At 52.5% G+C, this 20,718-nt stretch overlaps 1 protein-coding gene across 7 annotated transcripts in view; it reads left to right on the plus strand.

Moving 5' to 3' along the window:
- The window catches only part of TTLL1 (TTL family tubulin polyglutamylase complex subunit L1), a 36,878-nt gene extending 18,372 nt beyond the window's left edge, over positions 1 to 18,506 (plus strand). For 6 of the 7 annotated variants that reach the window (XM_007189157.2, XM_007189160.2, XM_007189159.2 and 3 more), the window contains 7 exons: positions 1,368 to 1,548; positions 2,735 to 2,869; positions 3,620 to 3,728; positions 7,829 to 7,972; positions 11,579 to 11,665; positions 13,461 to 13,624; positions 18,245 to 18,506. In XM_007189157.2, coding sequence (XP_007189219.2) covers positions 1,368 to 1,548; positions 2,735 to 2,869; positions 3,620 to 3,728; positions 7,829 to 7,972; positions 11,579 to 11,665; positions 13,461 to 13,624; positions 18,245 to 18,374 — 950 coding nt within the window. In that variant the 3' untranslated portion in view covers positions 18,375 to 18,506. The remainder of the gene's footprint in view (positions 1 to 1,367; positions 1,549 to 2,734; positions 2,870 to 3,619; positions 3,729 to 7,828; positions 7,973 to 11,578; positions 11,666 to 13,460; positions 13,625 to 18,244) is intronic. The other variant, XM_007189161.2, reaches the window with a different exon arrangement.
- The last annotated feature ends 2,212 nt before the right edge of the window (positions 18,507 to 20,718 follow it).

The following is a 20,718-nucleotide window of genomic DNA, read 5'->3' on the forward strand; positions in this document are numbered from 1 at the left end:
GCTGGGCTGTCGGGTAATTTCAGAATCCCTTTTGCACAGCTGGGGAAAAGTACGTAAGTGACCTCTCTGGGCCTCGTTTCCTAATCTGATAAATGGTAATGATAACAATACCTATCTCACAGTTTGCTGTGGAGATTAAATGGTACAGATTTGTAAAGTACTTAGCACACAGCTAAAAGAGAAAACTCATTACAGGCAGACCTCAGAGGTATGGTGGGTTCAGTTCCAGACCACCAAAATAAAGCAAATTACTGCAATGGGACTTCCCTAGTGGTCCAGTGGTTAGGACTCCACGCTTCCACTGCCAGGGGCCCGGGTTCGATCCCTGGTCAGGGAACTAAGATCCTGCAAGCTGCATGGTGTGGCCAAAAATAAATAAATAAACAAATAAAAAGAATGAAGTTTTAAAATAAAATAAAGTGACTACCGCAATAAAAGCAAGCCACATGAATATTTTTGGTTTCCCACTGCATATAAAAGTTATCCTTACACTAAACTGTAGTCTATCAAGTGTACAATAGCATTATGTCTTAAAAAAAGTCAGTGTACATACCTTAATTAATTAACTAATTATGTTTTTGGCTGCGTGGGGTCTTTGTTGCTGCACGCAGGCTTTCTCTAGTTGCGGGGAGCAGGGGCTACTCTTTGTTGCGGTTCTCAGGCCTCTCATTGTGGTGGCTTCTCGTTGTGGAGCACGGGCTCTAGGCGCGCGGGCTTCAGTAGTTGTGGCACACAGGCTCAGTAGTTGCGGCTTGCGGGCTCTAGAGCGCAGGCTCAGTAGTTGTGGCGCATGGGCTTAGTTGCTCTGCAGCATGTGGGATCTTCCCGGACCAGGGATCGAACCTGTGTCTCCTGCATTGGCAGACGGATTCTTAACCACTGCGCCACCAAGGAAGTCCCTACATACCTTAATTTAAAAATACTTTATTGCTTAGAAATGTTAACCATCATACGAGCCTTCAGTGAGTTGTAATTTTTTTGCAGTAGTAACACCAGAGATCACTGATTTCAGATCACCATAGCAAACATAATAATAATGAAAAAGTTTGAAATACTGCGAGAATTATCAAAACGTGACACAGAAACACAAAGTGAACAAACACTGTTGAAAAAATGGTGCCGATAGACTTGCTCCACGCAGGGTTGCCACAAACCTTCAGTTTGTAAAAAACGCATTATCTGTGAAGCGCAGTAAAACGAGGTGTGCCTGTGTTGTACCGGGATTGAACTGCAGAAGCCCTTGCCCTGTTAGATGCTGGGCGGGGGCGTGAGGTAGTGAAACAGGCGCTGAAGAGGCAGTGGCAGCATCTTTCTGTCGTGGCCCCCGGAGGGCTGGCTCACCGTTGTCCCCTCTCTGTTACCCTCAGACTTCGTCCCCATCACCTACATGCTGCCCGCCGACTACAACCTGTTCGTGGAGGAGTTCAGGAAAAGCCCCTCCAGCACCTGGATCATGAAACCTTGTGGCAAAGCCCAGGGAAAGGGCATCTTTCTGATCAACAAGCTCTCGCAAATCAAAAAGTGGTCCCGGGACAGCAAAACATCTTCGTAAGTGGGGGAGCCCATTGCGTGTGCTTCCCAGCCGTCTCACGTCGTCCTCAGTCTCTTGGCCGCGGCGGGGGGTGGGGGGGCCCTCGCTTGCTTTTCCAGGTGCGCAGCATTTGTGCAGGTATACACGTGGCAGCAGGGCAAGGCTCTGTGGCCACTGTAGCGTCACCAGTCGTAGAATCTCACCTGGGGATGGTGGGTAAACTGGCGTAAGGTCACAGGAGCAGGGAGCCTCGCCGGCCGCTCTCTGTCCTGAAAGCTGGGGGGAGACCCGTCCAGTCCTGGTGCTTCTGAGGTGGCGAAGCACATGCTTCACACCTGGGTGCCTGGGCTTGAACCCCTGTCTGGCACTCACCACCTGAGTAAGTTTTGTTGTATAGACTCTTAGTTTCTTCATCCAGGTAAACTGGGGACACAAATAGCACCAGCCTCACGGGGTCGAGGTGGGGATGGACCCGAGCGCCAGGCAGTGTGTGCGGTCAGTGTAAGAGAAGACCTAGATGGCGGTCAGGTCAGGTCTCCTCTCTGGGTTGGGGGCCCCTCAGAACGGAGGACACCAGGAGATTCAGTCTAAGGCTCACTCTTTGCCTCTTCGAGGTCCTTAACTGCCGGCAGGCGCCTGGAGGCCACCATTGGTGCCATCCTTTCCGGGTGGGCCGCTGGCTCCCCTGAATTCCCAGGAGTGGCAGGGATGCCTCCTTGTGTCCTGCATTTAAGTCTGACTGCATGATGCCAGCACCCGGGGGTTCCTCTGTGGATACCCACCCACCCCCACCCTTGTTTTCTCCCCGTGAACTGGCCTCTCACTTAATGAGAGGCAGCAAGCTTGTCACCAGCCGACTAAACACCTCTGGTCTTTTTTTTTTTTTAATTTATTTTATTGAAGCACAGTTGATTTACAATGCTGTTTTCATTTCTGCTGTACAGCAGAGTGATTCAGTTATACATATATAGAATCTTTTTCATATTCTTTTCCGTTATGGTTTATCGCAGGATATTTGAATATATCTCCCTGTGTTGTACAGTAGGACCTTGTTGTTTATCCATCCTATGTATAATAGTTTGCAACTGCTAACGCCAAACTCCCAATCCCTCCCTCCCTGACCCCCTCCCCCTTGGCAGCCACAAGTCTGTTCTCTATGAGACCTCTGGTCTTTGCATCTAACCTCGACTTTGACACGCCCAGGTTCATGACTCAGTCTACCAAGGAAGCCTACGTGATCTCTCTGTACATTAACAACCCGTTACTAATCGGCGGCAGGAAGTTTGACCTGCGCTTGTATGTTCTGGTGTCTACGTACCGCCCACTGCGCTGCTACATGTAAGAGCCGGAGTTTTGTTTCCATTCTTTAGACAGTGCTTTGGGAATTCCCTGGTGGTCCAGTGGTTAGGACTTGGCTTCCACTGCGGGGGCCCACGTTCGATCCCTGGCTGGGGAGCTAAGATTCCCGCATAATGCGCACTGTGGCCAAAAAAACCCACAAAAAACCGTGCTTTGACGCGATACTTCCTACTCCTCGGAGACCTTGCAAGGGTTGGTCGAACTCCCCGTACGAGTAGTGCCTGGCATGTGATCCATGTAACTTTGACACGAATGTGACTCTTGAAAACAAAAAGCAACTCTTTTACCCTTACAAAGATACTCAGAGAAAGAAGCCAGACACAGAAGGCCACATGTTGTACAGTTCCGTTTATATGATGCACCCAGAAGAGGCAAAACTGTAGAAACAGAAAGTAGATCAGTGTTTGCCCAACACCAGGGTTGGGAAGGGACTGCTGACGGTCGCAGGGTTTCTTTCTGGGGTGATGCAGATGTAAAGTTGATGGTGGTGATGGTTGCACAGCTCTGAATATACCAAAAACCGTTGAGTTGTACACTTTATGTGGATGAGTCATATGGCACATAAGTTATATCTTAATAAAGCTGTTGTATAAAAAGAACCGGAAAAAATAACAAAGCAGCTGTTTAAAAAGTTTAAAACAAAAAGCAGCTCTTTCAAGAGAAAAAGAAGTGTTGTATTTTGTTTACGCTTGTCCTCAGAGTGTTGAACTAATCTGAATTCCCACTTAGGTATAAACTTGGATTTTGCCGCTTTTGCACAGTAAAATACACCCCGAGTACCAGTGAGCTGGACAACATGTTTGTTCATCTCACCAACGTTGCCATTCAGAAACACGGGGTAAGTGCTTCTTTTCCCTTGAGCTTAAGGAAATGGACTGATTTTATGGGTTTCTTTGTTTTTCTATTTGCAGGAGGGGTTGGGTGGGTATAGGAGTTGAATTTAAGATGCCCTGGCACTGATGAGGATTTTGTGGGTTTCTTCCTTTTTCTATTTGCAGGAGAGGGTGGGTGGGTATAGGAGTTGTATTTAAGATGCTCTGGCACTGATTGGAAGGGGGAGCCCCAAATATCCAGTGTGCTTGTCCCACTGGGGGTGGGGCATTTGGAGAAAGTCCCACATTCAAGTAGTTCTGGGACCTTGGGCAAGTTAATTGACTCTCGGAGCCTGGGTCTCTTGAGTTGTAAAAGGAGATAGTATTATTACCTTGTGGGGCTTGTGGGAGGATTATATGAGAGGACTTGTGCTTGGTCATTCAGTTAAACACCGGATACTGAGCACCTGTCTGGGTTGGTCCCATGCTGAGGGCTACAAATATGGGCAAAAACTTCCTTCACCCCTACTCTCATGGAGCCTAGAGCCTGTGGGGTGAAGACAGTCATCAAATAATCACACTGCAACTGAGATGCGTGTTCTGCAGGTAGAGGTGCAGGCCTGGAGGAGCTTGGAATGAAGGAGTCTGGAGTCCAGGTGGTCGGAGGCCGCCATGCACAAGTGGCCTTGAGCAGAGAGCTGAAGTCTGAGTGGGGGTTCCCTGGGTGGAGGAGTAGAAAGAGCATTCTAGCAGAGGGCACAGCACGTGCCAAGGCCCCGTGGCAGGAAGGAGCATCGCAGGAGCTGAAAGGAGTCGGGGCAGCTGGAGCCCCCGAGCGAGGGGGGGTGGAGTGAGAGGGCCCTGTAGAGGCCAGCGGAGGCCGGGACACAGGACGTGGTAGGTTCTGTGCAGGCTTTGGGGCTATAATCCAGTCCTGGCGAACAAGGCCTGAAGGTCTCATTTCTATAGGAAAGACTCTTCTATTTGGGTCTTGCTTGAATGGAAGCCTGAATACCCCAATGTTTTTACCATTTGAATAGAAAGAGGGTAAATATTGATAGAAAACAAGCTTTTCTGAGTAACCTACTGACGGGTTTGGTCAGACCAGCTTGGGCCCAATCCCATGCCCATCACTTAACCTCTGGGTGACTTGGGCAAGTCACCCAGCCTCCCTGTCAAACAGGAGCCCTGGTTTTTACCTTGCTGGTCGTGGCAACTGGCTTCCCTGGGGGGCTGACCCCAGTTCACCTGCCCATCAGGTTTTCCTGAGAGCAAACTGAGAGAGTGTTGTCGTTACAGTGTTCGCAGTTAGAGGAGAAGGGGTGACTCGGCCAAGGCCTTGTTCATACGGATTTGGGAAAATGGTCTTTCAGGTGACACAGCACAGAACTTCTCAGCCATTTGGGGAAAGCTGAGCATTGATGCCACACCCTTCATAGCCAAGTAGCACATTTCGTGAAGTCTGGGCGGGGGTGGGAAATGACAGTGACCGACCTCAAGTCCACTTTGGTGGTGTCCCGAGGACAGTGCATGATGTGTTGGCCTGCTAAGCCGCCTCACCCTGGGGGGGGGCCAGACTGAAATTGGGAGGGTCCCATTTGATGAGCCTTCTCAGGCCATCAAACGCGAGGTCACTATTTCCATCAATCAGGAAAAGAAAGCATTCTTGTAAAAAGACGGAAGGAGAGAGCTGAGGCTGTCTTCAGCCTGGCATCTCTACATGCACCGGAAGCAGCAGTGCTTTCCATATTCTTCCTATTTCTAAATGCTTCGCTTTTTAATGTAAGAAAGAGGTTACCCCGAGAAACTTCCGTTTCACCCTTGAATGAAAGCTTCACATGGCTCTAATTTAGCATTGCATAGAGAATAGATGTTGTATTGAACACAGAAATGCTGCGGACCAGTGGATCTGCTTACCCACGGAGGGCCCCTGGGGGCAGAGCGCCACCCCACACTCTGGGGCAGGATGACGAGACACATCCCTGCCCTCAGGAAGCTCAAAGTCCAGCCAGAGGGGCAGACTGCAGAGGACTGAGTGTAAGGAAAGGTCAGGAGACCTCAGTGCTGCCTTGAGAGTGTAGGCGTGGGGTTTGGGGCCTGCCAGGAGGCTGGCTTAACCATGACTGCTGGCGGGTTTCCCAGGGTGGAGGGGTAGGAGCTGAAAGAGTAGGGGTGGGTCCTGAAATGCGCAATGTTTGCAAGTTGATAGGAGAAAAATGTTCTGAGATAATTCTGATAAAATAACTTTCCTACGGCCAAAAAGCAGGCGATTTTTCTATCATTACTTTGTATCTATACTTTTTATTATCTATGCACGTGTAAGACAGTGTTTTGCATAAAGTGTATACTTTATGCCTCTGGAACTTTTTTTTTTAATTAAACAAATTTTGTCTTGATAGTGAAGAGAATCTGTATATAGGAAAAGAAAAGGTACTGCTGGACAGTTAGCCTAGTTTTTCCTATAATTTATTTTAAGGATATAGTCCTTTTTGTAGGAATACAGACACCAAGTAATATATTTGAGAGCCTGTTTGAGGTGAACAAGCTTGGGCATCTCATCTTTTAAGGCATTTTAGAAAGAACTGACATGTAAAAGGAATTTGTCTCTGACCTTGAAAAGATGTTTTTAAAAATATGGATAATTCTTTGCTTTTATATGTAAACAGAGTCTGCTTTGAGTTTGTTCCTTATTAGGCTGATTTTGTTTTAGTTCACAGTTACCAACTTTATACTTAGAAAATGAAATCTCCATCTCATAACTTTCTAATATACTTCAGTATTTTCTAGCTTTTTGCCTCCAAAGAGGCAGTGTGTGGAGAATTAATGTTCAGGGTCAGAGAAATAGAAAGAGCACTGAACTGGCATCGGAAAACCTGGGCTAAGGTCCCAGCTCTGTCACAGCCAGGATGAAAGCTTGGGCAAGTAACAGGGCCTCTCTGAGCCCGAGTCTCTCAGACAGCTGGGACGCTGTGAGGGAGGTTCATGTGTGGGTCTCTTAAACCATCGTGCCCGGGGCACGGTGTGTCCCAGGTTGGCTTCTCCAGGAAACAGAGGCAGAGATGAGCGTGCAGGAGGTTTACTGGGGCACGATGTCAGGGGCAACACCAGGAGTTGGGGGGAGCTGGATTGGGCAGAGTGGGGGTCAAGTGGGGACACAGCTGCAGCAGGGGCCCCAGCCAGCCTCAGCGTGCTCTGCAGCTGGGTGCCCCTGAAGAGTTGTCCCAGACGGAGACAGGGGCCAATACCCGGGCACCAACCCCTTACCGGCTGTGGGCTGCCTGAGGAGGGGTTGGACTAGGCAGGTCCTTTTAACCAAGGGCAGCTCCCTGAAAGGGTCTGTGCTGCAAGAAGGAGCGCCTTGGTCTTGAAGGGGTGTCTGGGTGGCACTCCATCCACAGCATGCACTGTAGGGGATGAAGCATTGATTATGAGAACACTACAGAGTTGAGTAGAGTCGGCCCTTCATATCCCAGGGCTCCACTTCTGTGGGTTCAACCAGCCGTGGGTTGAAAATATTCGGAAAGGGACTTCCCTGGCAGTCCAGCGGTTAAGACTCTGCGCTTCCGCCACAGGGGGCGTGGGTTCCATCCCTGGTTGGGGAACTAAGATCCTGCAAGCTTCGTGAAGCAACCAAACAAAGAAAATTCAGGAAAAAAAAAAAAATTCCAGAAATTTCCAAAACAGGAAAACTTGAATTTGCTGCTCAATGGCAACTATTTTTGTAGCCTTTTTGTTGTGTTTACACCAATTTACATAGCATTTACATCACATTAGGTATTATAAGTAATCTAGAGATGATTTAAAGTACACAGGAGATGGGGAGGATGTGTGTAGGTTACAGACAAATACGGTGTCATTTTATATAAGGGACTTAGGCGTCCAAGGATTTTGGAATCCAAGGGGTGTCCTGGAACCAATCCCCTGTGGATACCGAGGGACAACTGTATTTTTTAAAAATTGCATGTGTAGGAGGCCCAGATCTCCAAGGGGCAGGGCCCATCTACTTTGTTCCCGGGTGCCTGCCCCCCGCACACCGAGGGGCACCAGGAAACACTCAAGGGTGAGAGCAAGTGCGGGGTGCCTCTGGGAGCATTGCCTGGGGCCCCACCCCCTTTTCTTTGGCCAGGAGGATTACAACCACATCCACGGGGGCAAGTGGGCCGTGAACAACCTGCGGCTGTACCTGGAGAGCACCCGAGGCAGGGAGGTGACCGGCAAGCTGTTCGACGAGATCCACTGGGTCATCGTGCAGTCCCTGAAGGCCGTGGCGGTGAGTCCCAGGAGCGCGGGGGGGCGGGGCCGGGAGCCCCGGGAGCAGAGAGAGCGAAGGAGACCACGCAAGCCCAGCACGAGTTCAGGATTTGGGGGTGCAGGTGGTTCTTTTGTTAAAAATAGCTGGGTTTTTTTGGTTTTTTTCTTACTTGAGGGTTTTGGGGGTTTTTTTCGGGTTTTTTTAATTTCATTTATTTATTTATTTATTTATGGCTGTGTTGGGTCTTCGTCTCTGTGCGAGGGCTCTCTCCAGTTGCGGCAAGCGGGGGCCACTCTTCATCGCGGTGCGCGGGCCTCTCGCTATCACGACCTCTCTTGTTGCGGAGCACAGGCTCCAGACGCGCAGGCTCAGTAATTGTGGCTCACGGGCCCAGTTGCTACGCGGCATGTGGGATCTTCCCAGACCAGGGCTCGAACCCGTGTCACCTGCGTTGGCAGGCAGATTCTCAACCACTGCACCACCAGGGAAGCCCCAAAATAGCTGTTTTTATGGTCTCACCTCCTACACGTCTGCCAGAGGCGAGGGTGGTCTCGGGAAGGGAGAGGGGCTGGCTCCTGGCTGGCGTTGCTGCAGCCATGGCCCTGGAACCTCTGCAGAAGGGCAGGGACCTCGTGACGTCGTCATCGGCTCTTCTGTGCCCACTGAGTCGAGCATGAGTATTTTGTCATAGGTGATGCTTTGGAGATGGACTTTTCAGCAGCCTCCCTATTTTTAGGCTTCCTGCTTTGCTATTTCATAGACATTTAGGGCTGGAGAGATCCTCTCTTATTTTTTACTCAAGTCTCATATCTGTTGGCTGGTTTGCAGTTTTTGTGTTTCGTTTCACCGTTCTAAAGCAGGTGTGCATCTATTTTCAAAGGAAAAGAAAAGAATAAACCCTGGAGCACCAGCATGCAGGCCGCTATTTCTGGTGCAGATACCGGTGGGCAGACTGGAGTAACGCCCACACACTGGAGTGGAGGGGCTGTGAAAAGAGCTTCACTCGCTGGAGTCAGAAACGTGGGGAGATTGCTGTTCTGGAGAAAGTGTGATGTGGGTTTGGCAGCGAGGTGGATGTGTGTGACAATATTTATGTGAAACCTTCTCAGTGGAAGATTAAGGCCCTCTCTCCACCCCCCCCTTTTTTTCCCCCCTCTGGCGGCGCTGTGCGGCTTGCGGGATCTTACTTCCCTGACCAGGGATTGAACCTGGGCCACGGCAGTCCTAACCACTGGACCGCTGGGGAATTTGCTCTCCCATTTTTATCTTTGAAAATGCCAACTTATACTAATTCCCCTGTACGTGAAAAGCTTTGTTGAAACAACTGTGTAAAGAAAATTATGGACAGGAAAGGTGACCCTTCAGTGGACACCTTGGCTTTCCTGTGTCTTGAATCGAGCTCTTCCTGTTTCACCAAGTGCTGATGAGCCCCGCCTGTGCCTTCAGTCTGCATCTCGGGCCCACAGGGAGGACTCGACGGGGAAAAACCCAGGGTCTAGTTAGTCTAGTTAGCTGTTGGAGAGAGGCGTCTCAGGGGCCACGTTCCACGTCTCTCACCCCACGGAAGCCATGCCTTGAACCTCAACGCTTGGGTGGGGGTCACGGTGCGGATGTGTGGGGAGTCCTGGGCTCAGATTTCAAGCCGAAGCCACCATGTGCCGCCTGGCGACGTGGCACAAGTGCCTGCCCTCCGTGGGCCTCGGGGGTCTCCTCTGTGAAATTGGGATCTCGACCCTGATGTCTCGGGCTGGTTGTGTGAACACGCTCCGCGGAGGCTCACTTACGGGCTGGGAAGGTAAATGGCAGCGGCTGTAACACAGGCGATGTGGGAGCCTTAGTGCCTCTGCTCCCTTCCTGGCCTGACTGGCAGAACTCTGAGAGACCGTTGGCTGTTTAGTCAAGAAAACCTGTGTCCTGGCCCCGGACCTGCAGCCTGTCTCGAGGCTGGATCCTCCAGGCGCCTCTGAGATCTTCTCCTGGGCCTCAGCCCCCTGAGCTGAAAAGCTGTTGGATTTCTAAGGCTCTGAGGCTTTGGGGAGCAGGGATTTATTTATGCAGTTTTTATTAATTTAGCAAATATTTGGTCACCTTGTTTTTACCAGGTTGTTGCCTTCGGGGAATCTAGGGGAGAGGCAGGCAGGGAAACAGGAGGCTGCGGTAACTCGTGAGGAGGGCCTGGTGCAGGGCGTGGACCACGTGGGGGCCCACGGAGAAGCCGAGAGGCAGAGCTGGGGAGCGGAATGCTCAGAGGGCCAGAGACAGCGGGACTGGGGGATGACAGAGGGTGAGTGGCTTTCCTCTCTTCCCTCTGTGCTGCAGAGGCTTTGGGGGACAGTGGTGTGTGCGCTGGCCGGGTTAGGACACCAGGCTTTCAGTGGAAATGCAGCAATTCCACTAAATTTCCACGTGATGAAACAGCCCCCCAGCCTGCTTTTCCTCCAGTGAGTGGGGCTGCACTGGGCTCTCTCCCCCTTAGACGTTTCCTGTTCTAAGTCCAGTGTTTTAGGGAGAGTCCACGCATCCACTAACGTATGAATAAGCCTCACCATCCTCACGGTCGTGTCTGTGTGCTCCCCTCGCTGTGGGGTGCATGAGAGTCCCCGGGGAGTGCGTAGCACTGCTGCTGGCTGGGCCTCTCCTGGAGGGTTTAATCCAGGCAGCTTGGGCAGCCTGGAAATCTGTGTTGTAAACAAGCGGCTGGTGGGTTTTTTATGCACTTGGAGAACAGTTTTTGAAATGGAATTAAAAACTGAGAAGAAGGGACTTCCCTGGTGGCGCAGTGGTTAAGAATCCGCCTACCAATGCAGGGGACATGGGTTTGAGCCCTGGTCCGGGAAGATCCCACATGCCGCGGAGCGACTAAGCCCGTGTGCCACAACTACTGAGCCTGCGCTCTAGAGCCTGCGAGCCACAACTACTGAGCCCACGTGCTGCAACTACTGAAGCCCGTGCGCCTACAGCCCACGCTCCACAGCAAGAGAAGCCACCGCAGTGAGAAGCCCGCGCACTGCAACGAAAAGTAGCCCCTGCTCGCTGCAACTAGAGAAAGCCCTTGCACAGCAATGAAGACCCCAAAATAAATAAATAAATTAAAAAAAAAGAAACCTAAGAAAATCCAAAACTTTTAAGTAAATGGATTTGACTTTTGACTTTTGTCACAGAGAACAGAGGTTCATAAGCTCATTCCGAGGGGTCTGTAAAGGGACTGACAGCCTGGTGGGCTCTGGGTGTGTGTATGTGTGTGTGTGTGTGTGTGTGTGTGTAAGCTGCACAGGCCTGAACTCTGGGTGCCTGGGCTTGGAGCTGGACTTCTGTCCACTCTGAGGACGGTCTTGTGCCGATGGAGACGTTCATTGCTGGTCGTCAAGCCTCTGATGAATGAGACGTGGAGACAGTGATTGCTTCATGAACCCCCTTTCCATCCCTGACCCTGTGGGAGAAACACTGGGAGGAAGGGGGGAGGGGGGAAGGCGGAGATGGGGAGCCGCTGGTCACAGGCGTGAGCCACTGGCATCACCACCGTGAGGAGGGTCCTGCCGCTTTAACGTCCCGCATCTCCATGATGTGGGTCTCGGCTGGGCCCCCCAGTTCTGGCTCTGTAACCCACCGGTCCTCTCCCTGCAGCCTGTGATGAACAACGACAAACACTGCTTTGAGTGCTACGGCTATGACATCATCATCGACGACAAGCTGAAGCCCTGGCTGATCGAGGTACCCACGCGCTGCATGCCCGCTTGCCCGGTCGCCCCACACCCTCCCGGTGCCTGTGCCTCGGGCTCCGCGGCCCCAGCCAGATGTTTCCCAGGCCGGGGTGGGCGCGGTAGGACGGGGGCAGATGTCCAGGTCTGACGGTTTGCTGATGGTTGGAGGATACACACTCCTGGTCTGTCACCTCCGGCGAGCCCAGCCCACAGGGCCCGAGCCATCCTCCCCCTTCCGAATGGGTGCTTCCGGGTGAGTCCAGGTCCTGGGGCCCGGCCCTGTCGGACGCTGTTCCCATTCAGGAAAGGAGCTCACAGACCCAGAAGCCCTTGGGAGGCGGTAGCGTTCTGTCCGGAAATAAGGAGTGCTATCCTCTTGGGAGGAAGGCATAGTTTGGAAGGGGACTCATCTGCCTGTTTCAAGGCGTAGACAGGATGTAGTGATGGCCGTTCTAGAAAGGGCGAGGTGCATACACCCTTTTCCTGATGACAGTGGCAGCGGGCGCTGGCACACCCGTCTGAGGCCCTGACACGGAGCCCACCTTGCCGGGTGGTCCTGCTTTGCTCTGCTGCCAGGAAGAGGGGCTCGGGCCTCTGAGGGGCACAGGGCTGGATGGGCAGAAAGGGTGCAGTCTCCCACTCTGGTGACTCATCTCCCTGCTATTGCCCCTGAGTGCTGTGTCCTCTCACCACACCCATGTGGACGGGACGGCTCAGGCCCTTTAGCTCAGTCCTGTTTCCAGCCAAAGCTGAGTCACGAGAGCAAGTGGCAGTGAGTGGTCCCTTGTAGGGGAGTCAGCGGGGGCCCTGCAGGGAGCTGCCAGGAGAACCAGGTTACGGCAGGGCAAGCTGTATGTGTGTGTGTGTGTGTGTGTAGATAAATGTACATACAGATAGACAGATAGGTCAGTCCTTAGATATAACATATTTATGATTTCTTTTCCTCCATCTTAAACAGAGTAAATAACTTGAATGGAACTCAAGCTTTCCTTGATGAACTAGGATCTTAATTGTGAACATTACTTCTAAAATAATAACAGGTCTTAACTGTAGCATATTTGTAATAAGAATTACAGGATTATACGACCAGCCACAGTGGTAATTTCAGGGGCAACCGAGGTCCACCCTGCTGGTGGCACAAAGACACAGTCTGACTACTGAGGGCGGAAGCCTGAACAACTTGCACATTTGCTGTCTCTTTTCTCTCACGGCCTGAGAAAACAGCCCACCAAAGTCATTACAACTGTGCCTAAAATACGGGTAAATAGGTGCTGACTGAGGGCCCGTGGGACTCTCGGCGGAGTAAATGGCCACGTTTTAACACGTGGATTTTGTGACTTGGCTGACCTCCTCAGAGGCCTGGATGGGCTCCTCACCTTGTCAGAATGTTGCTTTGTTGGTGAGGTAGTACTTACTCTCTCAGCAGAAGGGGTCCTTTTCCTTTTCCTTCAACCCACGATGCTGCTTGGTCAGGGTCATTGGGTCACTGATTCCAGCAAAGCTCTGGGCAGCTTTTGGTGCTGAGGACAGAGCTCATCACACAGGTGGACGCTGAAATTACGTTTGTGATGGACGTCGACCTATGATTTTTGTTTGCGTGGTGACGGATTTGTAGCTTCTGTTCCTAATCCTGCCTTTAAATATCGTTTGTATTTCACCTAACAGCTTATGAAATAGATCACGAAATGCTCCCTGAAGGTGTTAGGTATGAACAGTGTGAATCACAACCTTATCTGCGTTGCGGGGCCCTCACTCCAGGCGAGTAAGTGGTCCAGCCAAAGGATGTGTTCTCTTTCCTCTCGTAGGTGAACGCGTCCCCATCCCTCACCTCCAGCACTGCCAACGACCGAATCCTTAAGTATAACCTGATTAATGACACCCTCAACATCGCCGTCCCTAATGGCGAAATTCCAGACTGTAAATGGAACAAATCACCCCCAAAGGAAGTCCTTGGCAATTACGAAATTCTGTAAGTTTGTGTGTCTGTGCAGCTGGCCTCGTGTGTGTCAGATTGGGGGGCACCAGGGCCCAACTGGGATTTTCTAGGTATATGTGGACTCACTTTATCGGGTAGAGTATTTTGTTTTTCGGTGTTACGGGATCGATCTGGTAGCAGACAAGTGTTTGCGTGCTGAACCAGGCCTCTGTCTAGTCTTGTGCCTGAGAAACTTTAACAAAGCATTTGCCACGTTCGCTGCTGGGGCAGCAGGAGCTGGTCACCTGCCGTGGAGCAGAGGCTGGCCACGCCCTGGTCCACCCCGAGAGCTGTGTGACACTGAGGAACTAATCGATCTCTTTGAGCCTCCGTGTGTACATCTTTTTAAATGAGGATAATACGATCTGTCTTACAGCGTTGAGAGGAAAAGAAATGTAGCACTTGAGGGTCTGACACACGTGTTGTCACATTTCATTTCTCCAGCAGCTTTGTGAGGTGAGGGTTGTCAATGGCTCCATCTTACACGTGTGGAAACAGAGGCTCAGAGGGGTTACGTGGCACGTTGGTAGTGACGTAAAGCGGGGGAAAGTGAGAACCCATCAGGAGGGCAGTGGTCGAGCAAGTCCAGTCCGTTCTCACCATAGAAGAGTGAGTGGACGTTAAAAGGACTGACCTGGGGCTGTGCCGAGGGCCTGGGAGGAAAGCGAGCTGCAGGAAAGGGTGCCTGATGTGGTCCATGTGAAACGGGCAGTGGTCCCGGTGCCCCCTCCCTCGGTGTGATGGGCATTTCCACGTGTGGTGGCTGCTCTGAGAGTGGACGGGCCAGGAAGCATGGAGGGACACGCGTTAGGGGGTCAGCATGGACTCCACCGCTGCAGGGTTGTGGGCCGGGGAAGGGGAGCCAGGAAGAGAGGGAAACAGCACCCAACCGAAGGACTGAATATGCTAGGATCACGTTACGTGATTCTGTAAAAGTAAACATGTACGTTTAACTTAGCGTTTTTAAGAAATGAAGAAGTGGTGAGTGAACTTTACACAGCGCACAGATCCCGGGCTCTTGGCTGGTAGCGCTGCTGCCATGTGGACGTAAGTGTGCAGCCCGGGGAGGGTGGTCGGGAACCGAAAGGGCGACCAGTTGGCCGGTCGGTTGTGTCCTCCAGCGCGTCTGCTGTGCAGGTGAGGTAGAGAGTAGGCAGAGGGTGGAAGTGCCTGGGGTGGGGTGCTCGCCAGGTGCGGGAGAAGGGCAAGGAAGCATCAGGGTGTGAGCAGATGAGGACAGTGCGGGGGTGGGTAGGGATCATGGGGTCAGGGCTGTAGGACAGTGAACTGGGAAGAGAAGGGGCAGAGGTCAGAGTGAGGCTGGCGGCCAAGGTTTTGCAGGGGCTGCGGTCGCCAAACATGGCAAGGTCGGGTGCCCTGGGAACGGGGCTGAGCTGGGGTGGAGGACAAGGTCATCGGAGAGGGCAGTAGGTCAGGGAATCGGGGTCCCATCTGTTTGGTCACTGTGGTCACCAGCAACAGGGAGCCGAGAGCCTGAATCTTAAGGAATTAGGGGCAGTGACACGGAGGATTAGAGGTGACCAACAAGGCCGGGTGAGGGTTGTGAATTCTGCTGACCTGGGAGGGAGGTTTGCAGTGGGAGGGTCTCCTCCAGAGTAGGAGAGAAAACAGGCCCACTCCAGGGGCTGCAGGGGAAGCCAGGTTGCCGAGCAGGAAGGTGAAGGGGACCTTCCAGGATGAGGTGGAGGATGGGGGGTGCTCTGTCCATTGCTGACGATGGACAGAGCTCTGAGTGCACAGAGGGAGGGAGAGTTTGCTGGTGGGGCCAGGATGGGGCCCGTCCAGAGCCTCGGGGGTTGGCATTGTGGGCGTGCAGGGTGACACGCGGGTGACGGACGTCAGACTGTGATGGAGGGCCTCGTGGGCCCAGTCCTGAGACAGATGGGGGGCTGTGTGGGGAAGGAGTCTGGCCAGGGTCTGGTGGGTCTGCCTTCGTCCAGCTGAGGGTGGTGGGGAGGCGGGCTGTGAGGACCCTGTGGGACCCTCTGCCCCCATCAACCCATTACCTCCTCGAGGGAGTGGGCAGACCCTCCATTTCCAGTTGAAGACACAGTGGTCCGAAGCCTCAGTGCTTTTACTTGGAGAGACAAAACGGTGGACCCCCCTCAATCCGTTCAGCCACCCTCTCCCCAGCTGAGGTGATAAGGAAAGCTCGAGCGCGGGGCCGACAGTTCTGAATCCTTCCATTCAGGACCTGCTCCCAGTGCTTCAGAGGGCCTGTCAGAGCCCCGGGTGGGCTTACAGCCCTGGGGCCGCGTGGGGAGGGCCCCGACGACGTCACGGGCCCCGCCCTGCCCTCCTGCCATGCCAGCCTCTCTGCATTCCGCTGCGTGCTCACAAGAGCCCTTCAGAGCGTCCCAGCGAGGGTGCCGGCGCCCCTGGTGTGGCACCCAGAAACAGGCGCTCTTGCCGCTGCCCCAGCTCGCCGTCCTGGCCTTGGGGCCACGGGGCCTGGCACTTTGCATCTGCTCCCTCCGGGGCCCGGTTCGGAAGGTGCCCGTTCTACTTTAGCGGCCTTTCAAAAGAGAAATGCTCTGAACCCTGACAGTGAGTGGATTCTGCCTGTCGAAAGGCCAGGAGAGCAGCCCACCAGCACAGGAGGGGCCTGAGAAGAGCCATCCGGTCTCTGACTCTCCTCCACGCCCGCTCTGTCCGTGGGCACACCACCCCTGGGAGCAGCCCGTCCTGGATGCCAGCCGCTTGCCAAACGCTCGTTTCAGTTTGTTTTGTTTTTAAGCGGCACAGATACCCAGTGAAGCTGGGAGCCCACCTGTGGGTCTCCCCTCTGTTTACTCAGCAGATTCTTATTGCGCGCCACCCCACGGGTGAGATGCGGGGGAGGACCGTGAAGCAGACAGGGGGCGGGGAGGGGTCACTCCAGCCCTTTGATCGGTACTGCAGACGCGCGCAGGCAATAGAGTGATGACGTGTGAACGGGAGTCCCCGGGGGAGGGGAGGGGCCAGGGCGGCTTCCGGGAGAGCCCCCCACAGGGAGAACCGCCAGTGTCCCTGGGGAGTCCTCTGTCCAGCTTCGTCTCTCTGTAGGGAGACGGGGAGGAGAGGGGGGGCCCACGTGTTGTGGTCTGACATCTACATCCGGCAGAGGGAAACCCCGTTGTGCCTGCCACGTAGATAACACTCAGCGACTGGCCTTCCTCCTCCCTCCCCTCCCCTTTCAGGCCCCTTTGCCACCAGAAGCCCAATGCAGAAATGTGTTCTTCAACCTCAGAGGCCTCTAACCCACACTCAACCCACAGATTTTGACTCTGGGAATGAGCTTATAACGGAAGCACACCCTCTTCCAGAAGTCAGCAAGATGTAGCTAATGCAACACAACTGAGCATCTTAGTACCTTTTGCGTTTGATGTGAACGTCTTCACACGTGTAGCAGAGGCTCCTCAGGGTGTGGTCAGCAGTGATACCTACGCACGCACTTCAGCAGTGATGGGAACTTCACACTCTGAGCTACAGGGTAAAAAGCTCCGAATTAGGAATCCGGACTCCTGGGTTTTATTTAATCCTACCTCTGCCGTGTACCAGCTGTGTGACTTTAGCACACTGACTAAACCCCTCTGAGCCCCACGTTCCTCAAACAGGGAGTGGGAATCATAATGCCTCCTGGTCTGAGTCAGGAGGGTGATGTGAAGCCACGGCGGGTGGGGGGGGGGCGGGTTGGAGACCCTGTTCGCTGGAGCCTGCGTGGTGTCAGGGCCCACAACAGGTGCTGCGGGTTTCACAACCCTCATGGGACCCCCAAAAGAGGGGTCCCACCCCAGCAAGAAAGGATCACCCAGATGCCAAAACGGTCAGGGGCGCTGAGGTTCTAGGCCAGTTCTTTCTTTTTTTTTTTTTTTAATAGATTTATTTTATTTATTTATTTTTTATTTTTTGGCTGCGTTGGGTCTTCAGTTGCTGTGCACGCTATCTCTAGTTGCGGCGAGCCGGGGCCACCCTTCGCTGTGGTGCGAGGGCTTCTCATTGCGGTGACTTCTCTTGTTGCAGAGCATGGGCTCTGGGCTCTGGGCTCAGTAGTTGTTAGGCCAGTTCTTTGTGATGCAAAAGCCCGGGCTGCACTTTCTTCCAGGCGGTGCTTTAGCGCTGCACCAGCCTGATGCAGGAACGTTGGTGGGGAGGAGCCGGGGAGGGGGGCGGGTCACAGCTGGTGGAGGCGGCACCTTGGCCTTGCCTGTGAGCGAGCTGCAGGGCCTCTCCCTGTCCTGGCCTCCTCCTGCGCAGGCCACTCACACCCTGTGCCCTGTCTGAAACGGGGTTAGTCATCCGCGCCCCACAGATGCTGAGCGAGATGCTGCGTGTAAAGTATTTCCAGACATCACTCCTCTCCCTCGCTCCCCGGAGGTCTCTTTCCTTTCCTTGGGGTCATTGCCAAATTCAGTCTGGTGGCCTGCATGAAATGTCAGCTACCGGGGGTGGGGACCGCCCACAGTAACAGTTTGACGCGGTTGTCCTCGTGTTCCATGGCCTGGGGCGGTGGTTGGTGGGCTGGAGGCGTGTGGGATGGGGCCAGGCTGCTTTGCCGCACCGCAGCCATGGCGACACTGCCGCTGAACCCTGGAGATGCTTCTCTGTTTCTAGGTACGACGAGGAGCTGGCACAGGGCGACGGGGCTGACCGAGAGCTGAGAAGTCGGCCGGGCCAGTCGCTGGGGCCCAGAGGGGGCCGATCGAGAGACTCCGGGAGGACCGTCCTCACAACCTGGAAGTGACCACCAGCGAGAGCAAGACTCCAGCCTGCACCCACCCTTGCTGAAGACCTATTTTGGAAACTTCCTTTTTCTAGAGCTTTTTTCCTTTCCTAAACCCTGTAAATAAATAAAGGCATTTCTTTGGAAGGTTAAGGAGCCTATTATTGGGGAAAAGTCCCTGTTTCTCCTTTACGCTCACACCCACAACACTCTGACAACAGATGTATGGAGATTTTTCCCACACCAAGCAATTCTGCTGCGGCGCTGGGTGTCCTACCGTTTAACTCAGTTCTGACGCTGTCTGCCTGGAGTTGGAGTCAGATCCCGCAGGGTAAGGCCTCAGTCCCACAAGACTGCCCCCACCGTCTCAACTTCAGACGCCAACCGCAAGCCCACGTTGTTAACTGTGCTTCTGACTAACTGGCTGTAAGTGGGAGGTTCCCACAACCCTATCCTTGGGTTCAATTAATTTGCTAGCGGGGCTCTCGGAATTCAGGAAAACCGTTTGCTTGCTAGATTACTGGTTTACGTAAAGGATGCAACTCGGGAAAAGCCAGATGGGAGAGATGCACAGGGCGAGGTGAGGTTGAAGGGGCACAGAGCTTCCACGTCTTCTCCAGGGGGCACCACCCTGGACGCTCTTCGGATTCCATGGTCCGGGGATATTTATGGAGGCCTCGTTACACAGGCATGATTGATTAAATCATTGGCCATTGGCGATTGACTCACCCTCCGGCCCCTCTCCCTTCCTCAGAGGTTGAGGTGTGGGGCTGAAAGTTCCACCCCTCCAATCACGTGGTGGTTGGTTCCCCGGGCAGCCAGCTCACATCCAAGGCCATCCAGGAGCCCCAGCCTCCAGTCAGTAGCACAAACCCTGGCTTGCTTGAAAGGGACTTGTTAGGAACAACAAAAGATACCCATTTCACCTTTATGCTCTGTAGCAATTTCAGGAACTGGGAACAAAACTAAATATAACAAAGATGTCCCTGTAGCTCTTAGAAAGGAAATTACAAGGGTTTTAGGAGCTGTGTGCCAGGAAAGGGGATGGAGACCAAATATATATTTCTTATAAATCACAATATCACAGTCTGTTTCATTAGGGCTGTAAGAACTGATTCACAAATGTATAAAACGAGCTCTTTCCACAGAAAGTAACAGCTTCAGCATGTGATTTAGTTTATTATAAGGTATTCACGTTTTTAAAATTTGGCACTAAATTAAAAACAAACCCCAAACCTGAATATCTTACAGAATCATGCTGCCATGAGAAAGCAAACTATTTAATCTGACAGCTGCCTTGGTTTCATTCCTTTTAGCTTGACTGCGATTTGGAGGAAAACAGGTGACTAGAAATACTCCTCAGCATTTATCGTTACAAAGTCCTTTGTCTTGAGGCTCTCAGACAACTCACTTGGGTTTTGTAGGTGAGTCTGTCGGTCAGATGAGCCCAGAAAATTCCCAGCATGTGGCTTACGTGACATCAGCGTCTGGGTTTGCCACAGACGCAGAGGTAAGCGCTGTTGGCAGCCGGCGGCGGCGGGATAAACTCTTGATGTGATGTGTTTACCCACAAGCCACCCTGGTCACCATTGACCTACAGAAAAATATGGGGAGGCAACCCGTGTCCCTCTGTAGAGCGACTGATGCGGCCGAATAACCCATGGGGGTGTTCCTCTTTGTAAGAACCTTTTACTGTCACATGTGACATCTTTCATTGATACTTCATTCACTGTCCTGAGTTTCTTTTTCAACTCCCCACCTCTTTTTGGTTACAACATTAGGAATAGGATTTTGTTGTTACATAATTACACCAAGGACATAGAAGATAGAGGTCTTTCCTGTACCCATATGCGAACACCTGTCACGCCTACACGTCTCGTGTGTGTACATGTGCTAACATATATTTAATGATGTTTCACAGCCATTTAGGGAAAAAGGTCCTTTTAAATGGATCTGGTATAATACAAAGTGAACGAAATGTAATACAAATGGCATTTAGCCAGAATCCAAATAAATTGCAATTTGGAGGGATCTGTCTGCTGTGTTCACATTAAGCCTGAAACAGTTCCAGCTTATTGATCGATGCATTACGTGTGTTCCTTAATATTTAGGCCCACTGTGGATGGCAGGTGTGGCTTCGAGCCTCTGAATCAGACCTGGGCTTGAGGCCTGGCTCTGCCATTTATTAGTTTGTCCCAAGGCTGACAGTGGCTCTTTGGACCTTTGCTCCCCAGTGTTTAAGAAGGGGATTACTTATATTTGCCTTAGAAATAACAAGTGCCACTGCCTGCCCCACCTTGCTCTTGTTCCAGCTCTGACGGTGTTTTCTACCCCAGGAGGGGACAAAATCTACGTGGCTGGTGGC

Source organism: Balaenoptera acutorostrata, chromosome 11 (assembly GCF_949987535.1).
Source record: "Balaenoptera acutorostrata chromosome 11, mBalAcu1.1, whole genome shotgun sequence".
NCBI classification, from domain to species: Eukaryota; Metazoa; Chordata; class Mammalia; order Artiodactyla; family Balaenopteridae; genus Balaenoptera; species Balaenoptera acutorostrata.